At 50.3% G+C, this 6068-nt stretch overlaps 1 protein-coding gene across 1 annotated transcript; it reads left to right on the forward strand.

Annotated features, from left to right (window-relative positions):
* Window positions 1–285: 285 nt before the first annotated feature.
* On the forward strand, window positions 286–2401 carry PtA15_17A253 (uncharacterized protein; the record flags this gene model as incomplete). The annotated part of the gene is made up of 8 exons (XM_053164350.1): window positions 286–294; window positions 416–658; window positions 762–866; window positions 942–1031; window positions 1101–1260; window positions 1347–1588; window positions 1671–1936; window positions 2014–2401. The coding sequence occupies 8 exons, from the start codon at window positions 286–288 to the stop codon at window positions 2399–2401; spliced, it is 1503 nt and encodes a 500-aa protein (XP_053028326.1).
* Window positions 2402–6068: the final 3667 nt, after the last annotated feature.

Raw genomic sequence — 6068 nt, forward strand, 5'->3', positions numbered from 1 at the left:
ACTGCGCGCGTATGTCGGACTAGGAGCCAGCAAATGAATATGTATGCTCGCATGTTTCATCTCAAAAGCAGTGCCCCTGTGGCGTGTATGCTGCTTCAACCATCTCGCAGTTTACATAGGTATATTATATCCCGGCACCAGTTCCTGCCGAGGGCATCCCCATCGCCCACTTTGTGCCCCTTCAGTGCCCTCCTCCCTCTCCACACCCTGCCTTACCCCTATCCGCTCCTTTCCCCGTCGGCCTGCTGCTGCCACACAGCTTGAACTTGAGCACTAACACACACCATGGCCATCGTACGTCTGACCCCCTCTTCTCCCTCCACACCCTCTCCAGCTCGAGCCCCAAGCTATCATGAGCGCAAGGCTGTCGATCTATGATGCAGCCCAAGGCTTACCCTCCGTCCCTGCCCCCAAGAAACGTCGCCCATGGGCATTCATCATCATCGGCTCCATCCTGGCCATCTGTGCAGTCGTCATCCCCATCGCCGTCGTCTTCACCTCCAAGTCCGAGAGCCATCCCGACCCGGCCGCCAAGGGCGTCTCGGCTGCCTCCAAGGCCCACAAAATCGGCCCCAACGACCTCGCCCCCAAGCCCAAGTGGGACTTCGACGTCAACAAGATCGTCGGCATCAACCTCGGTAATTGGCTCATCTTGGAAGTCAGTTTAACCCCCGCGTGTTTCATCGTGATCTTCAAAAAAAAGAAGATCGCCGTCCAACTGACATATGTATATTATGCGCCGCTGGTAACTCGATCAACAGAGATGGATGGCCGAAGATTGGTTTGTTCAGAATGCTGGCCCCAACTCGTGGGATGAGTGGAGCTTCACCATCGCCAAGGGTGACAAAGCTGCCCAAACTCTGGAGGTCAGCAAGCCTGTCCTTCGTCTTTGCTCGGCCGCCCTTCCACTGATCGATCATCCCCTACCCGACATCTCATAGGAGCATTGGGCGACCTGGGTGACTGAAGATGATATCGAGAAGCTCTATCAAGCCGGGATCAACACCCTCCGAATCCCGCTCGGCTTTTGGGTCAGTCTGTCTCCAGCCCTGCTCCTACCGGTGTGTAGGTTTACTGAGATTTACATGCTGTCGATCCAGCTCTTCATCGAGACCGTTCCTCCGGAGCCTTATATCACCACCACCCAGCTTGACCATCTGGAGCGTCTCTGCGGCTGGGCCTACGCCCGAGACATGTATATCATCATGGATCTCCACGGCCTTCCCGGAAGTCAAAACGGGGAGCAACAGTCCGGACACAGTTGCGTCAACTGATCTGAGCATGCCCTAAGGAGTGTCCGGCTGACCGGGAGCCTGTCTTTCTTCCTCCTCGTCTTTTCCACTCAGATACCACAAGCCCGAACTTCTTCCAGCCCCTCCAACAGGCTCGCTCCGATCAGCTCATCAAGGCCGTCGTCGATTGGATCGACACATCGGCCTACTACAGTATCATCTCTGCCATCGAGGTGGTCAACGAGCCCAGGCCGTACACGACCGAACAACGGGCCATGCTCAGAGCCTACTACGATCGCAGCTACGAGACCATCCAGACCCTAGGCCCCAAAGCCCCAGCTATGTTTTTCGCCGACGTAAGCATACCCAGCCACCATCCCAACAACCTCCTTCGCATTCAATCTTGCTGAACTTAGACACGTGGTTTTTTCTGTATAGGGATTCGTCCCCGGCGACAAGTTCGCATACTGGTGGGAGTTCGCATCATCCCACAAGACTCAGCCCCCGACGTTGATCTACACCGACCATCCGTACATCGGCTACTTCCCCGCCCAAACCAACGCCGCCGACATCTTCAACCAGATCTGCACCAAGGGAACCAAGTACGCCAACTTCCCGGTCACCACGGTGATCACCGAGTGGTCGCTTCGGACGGGGATCCAAAACACGACGTTTGAGAGGACGTTCTATGAGGCCCAGTTGAAGTCAGTGTTTGGATAATGATCTCTCTGTCATCAGTTCGATTGAAGCTTACCGTGTTTTTTTCTTTTTTTTCTTTCAGCACGTGGGCCTGGTACTCTGGTGCGGTGTTCTGGTCGCTACGGGTGCTTGACTCGAAGGTGGCCGTTCTTGCCGACAAGGTAGCGCAGTACCAATGGTCGTTCGAGAATCTCTTGGAGCGGGGCTCGATAGCGCAGCCGACCAAGAAGGGGGACACGACGCAGTTCCTGAAGGAGCTCCGGACGCCCTGCGGTGCCCCGCCGACGCTTGTCCGGGACGGCACCGCGCCCCAAGGCACCGCCGCGGCCGCCGCCATCGCTGATGCCGAGGCCGCGAAAGCCATGATTCCCACGATCACTAAGACTATCGAGGCTGCCGCTCAGCAGTTCGGTCTCGTCGGCATCGGCGCTAAGGCCGTCCACAAATCCCCCAAGCGCCGCATCCGCTAGAGCCTCCCGTCTCCCTCTCCATCCACACTTTCTCATCCTTCGCCGAAAAATACCGCCATGAGGCAGCACAGCTTGCTTCATCATGTCCGGCACGAAATAACCACACTTATATCCCCTTCCCTTCATTTTTTGTTTTGTTTTTGTTGTTGGTCCTCTTGTGCGAACAATCGGAGTGCTCAATACTATACGAACGACCATGTCTTATCTATGCACAAATTTAATACACTGATCCCCTTCTTTTTAGCTGTCCCTAGTCGCGCACCTCGAGAACACCCGGAGCCAGCCACGATGGTCTCGGTCCTCAACCTGCTCCCAGGAATGTGTGCTTGGCTTGACCGATGATGGTCCCCTTGTTGTTTGATTGGTGACCCGCTTCTATCCCTTACGTGTCCCTGCTTGTCTTTGTTTCTGCCAAGCCAGTTTTGTTGCTACTACCACATACAATCTTTCTTGGGGCATCCTTCTACAAAATATTACCACATACTCCAAACAAAAAAATTAGCACACACTCTCCGAATGATATGGGGTGCTCAAAGCCTTTGCACCCTTGTTATTCTGTGCCCCTGAGGCGTTGGAGTCGAGTGCATACGGGTTCTACTCCCAAGATTGCTTGTCATAATGGTGGCAACGAAAATCTCTTGAGACAATTATGAACACGTCCAAGAAATATGATACGGTGCCTTCTACATAGCCCCTGGCTATACAAGGTCAGATCCGTTTTTATGTATTGTGATTCCAGGAATGCTTGGACAGATTTTTGAGCTGTGAACTCAAAATCATGGAATCCTGACAGTTGAGTTCAGGTTTTCAGCCTTCTTGCTGGGCAACAATAGGGGGCTGACATGCCAAGTTTGCAGCTGTGTTGGTCAGAAAGCCAGAATTTTACCGGTGCTGTGGCTCAAAGACCATAACTTTAGCCCCCCAAAAATCTTGAATTGTTCAACCTTAAGCGGAATCACAATTAGGTAGGTTTACCCTGGTTTACAAGGTTGGAGCACCTGTGCTAGCGGCAGTTGCCAGAATCTGACCTGACTGCTATTCCCTTGCTCCCTGGACAGAGTGATAAACAGCTGCTGTGTTGTGCCAACCAGAGGGAGGCGCCTATGTCCCATGTCAGTCCCATGGCCAGAGCAAATTTGGGATTTTGGTTGGGCCTTTTTCTAAAAAAAAAGGTCACTCATCCGTCTTGTGATGGATTTAATCTTTGTTTAGGTTTCCATGGAGCCCATCTTGTGAGGACTTTGATCCTTGTTTGAATTTCCATGGCCCACAGAGCCTTCCTTATCCCTGTGATCAGTAACACACCCCTCTCTTTGATCTGTAATAATCTTCATAACACTCGGAGTTGTGGATTCTGTATGGTGCAAGATGTGTGATCAAGGAGGAATTATTTCACATCAGAATGAAATTGAGGGCCAGTGGGCTGCTCACCGCCCTCCAAAATGGGGAAAATATCCAAAGGTTCTCCATCAATGTGCTCATATTTTTTCCCACCAAAACGTGACCGTCCAAGGAGGAATTATGCAGCTATGTAATTAGGCCCCGGTTGTGAGTGTTAGAATTCAATATGATCAATAGTTTGAAGCCAAGGAAAATCTGTGTGAAGCTCCATTTTTTGCAGAAATGATTCTCACATTTCACAAAACACAGATTATTTAGGCCCTGTTTGGCTGCTGCGTTATACGTCATAAATGGTTGAATTTATGACGCGCAACCCCCGGGGGTTTCAAAGTTTTGGTGGCAACGGGGGGCTACCTTTGGGTTGCAGCGTCATAAATTCAACCATTTATGTGTCACACAACAAATGGGGCCTAAATTAGAGATGGCACTTGAGCACTCATTTGCATGTCCCCGGCACCCGCCAGCAGGTACCTGGAGCACCCGCCAGCAGGTGCGGGTGTGCAGTTTTTGGGCAGGACAAAAACAGCTACCCATCCGGGTACCCGCTCATCCTAGTGGGCCAGATGAATCAGAGAGATCCCTCCGTTTGAAGAGGTCCTCCAACCGGGAGGTGTACATACCACCTCAAGTGGAGCAATCACTCTAGCCAGAGGTGCAAACACTTCCTTGACAGGAGGAGTCCCTCTGGTCAAAAAGCTTGTGCACCTCTTTGACCAGAGGGATCCCTCCGTTCAAAAAGGTATGTACACCCCTTTGGGGTCCCTCCAGTTAAAGAGGTATGTAAACCCCTTTGACTGGATGGGATCGTTGGTCAGAGAGGTTTGTACACCTCTGTCAGTTGAATTGAATCAATTTGAGCCAATACAAGGTTTACCTTAAACCAGTTCAGATTCCCCTACTGATTTCTTAATGTAATGCAAACAATACCCAACAAGAATAGGATTTATATGAGCTGATGAACCAAGTTTAAATGAGTGACTGACTCACTCAAGTGGTCATCATTGCCATTAAAATTTGAATACCTTCAAGCTGTATAAAAAAAAAATTATACCTTGAGAATGATTTCTAAATCATAGGTGAGTCAGTCATTTGATTGTCATGTGGTTTAGCAAGCTGACTGGACTTGAAGAAACATGCTCCCCTTGGAAGTGTTGGAAAGGAAATTCAGTTGTGTGTGAAGTAGAATGTTATACCACTTTTGAAGACTTGTCCATTTGGAGGATGCCACAGTTGAGGCAAACACACCATTTCATAGCACTGACCTTGTGTAATCATCTTGTAGTTGTTTGAGTTGTTATATGGGTCAATATACATGATTGAAATTGTTTCAGCTGCATTAAAATTATAACAGGCATATCATGGTTAACCAATATAATTCAAATCAGTCTTGCTGTTGGTTGTCTTTCTGAACCTGATCATTGCCATTGTCCCATAAGTATTACTTGGATAGTTTCTCATTTCAAAATGATATCTCAGGAAATTTCAAGTAATATAAGCAGCATAGTAAGAAAACGTGAAGTGTGTTGGAGTTTTGTTTATGTGTTTGTGCACCGCAGCGGCACAGCCGCCTTAGCCCCTACACCCGGGGAGTCCTTTGACGAGGATATCTCGAGGAATCCTTGTGGATTCCCTGTAGTGCCCCTGCGCAAGGTTGGACCAGCGGCTGCTGGTCCACACGTTCACGTGTTCTCCACCAAATGGATCACGGGGGCTCCTCATGATGATCATCCGAGGATACCGATTCCGCCCGCCGTGAAATCCATGTGGAACACGGTACCAAGCTGGTGAAAAAAGAGCTGCACCAACAAAATGATGCTGGTGGGATTCGAACCCAGCTGCATACCAGGGCAAAGCCGGCAGCATTGCTTAGCAGCTACGCTATTCCAGATAGTGACACAGCAGGCAATCGGATGTCGCACGCAGCCCGCAGCAACACCCGAGCCAAGGGGACCCCTTTTACGCGGGTGTCGCTGCGGGCTGCGTGCAACACCCGATTGCCCGCTGTGTGAAGTACCCCCTCGCTCAAGGGTATCATACCCACTCAGGAAGCCGTTTGCGAGTTGACTTTCCATCAAAGTTTTTTTTCAACTTTTTTTTTTTCTTCCTTTCAATTACTTATTTTCTTGAACTTTCAACACTTCAGGACCAGCCTGAGCTAGTCCTGGCTGGAAGTGAAAAAAAAAAAAGTTGTGCTGGTGGAACCGACGTGAGAAACAAGCCAACGTGGTCTCCACAAGTTACAGGAGTGTGCTTCGTGGAACCGATG

The sequence above is a fragment of the Puccinia triticina genome, chromosome 17A, assembly GCF_026914185.1.
Source record: "Puccinia triticina chromosome 17A, complete sequence".
Classification (NCBI taxonomy): domain Eukaryota; kingdom Fungi; phylum Basidiomycota; class Pucciniomycetes; order Pucciniales; family Pucciniaceae; genus Puccinia; species Puccinia triticina.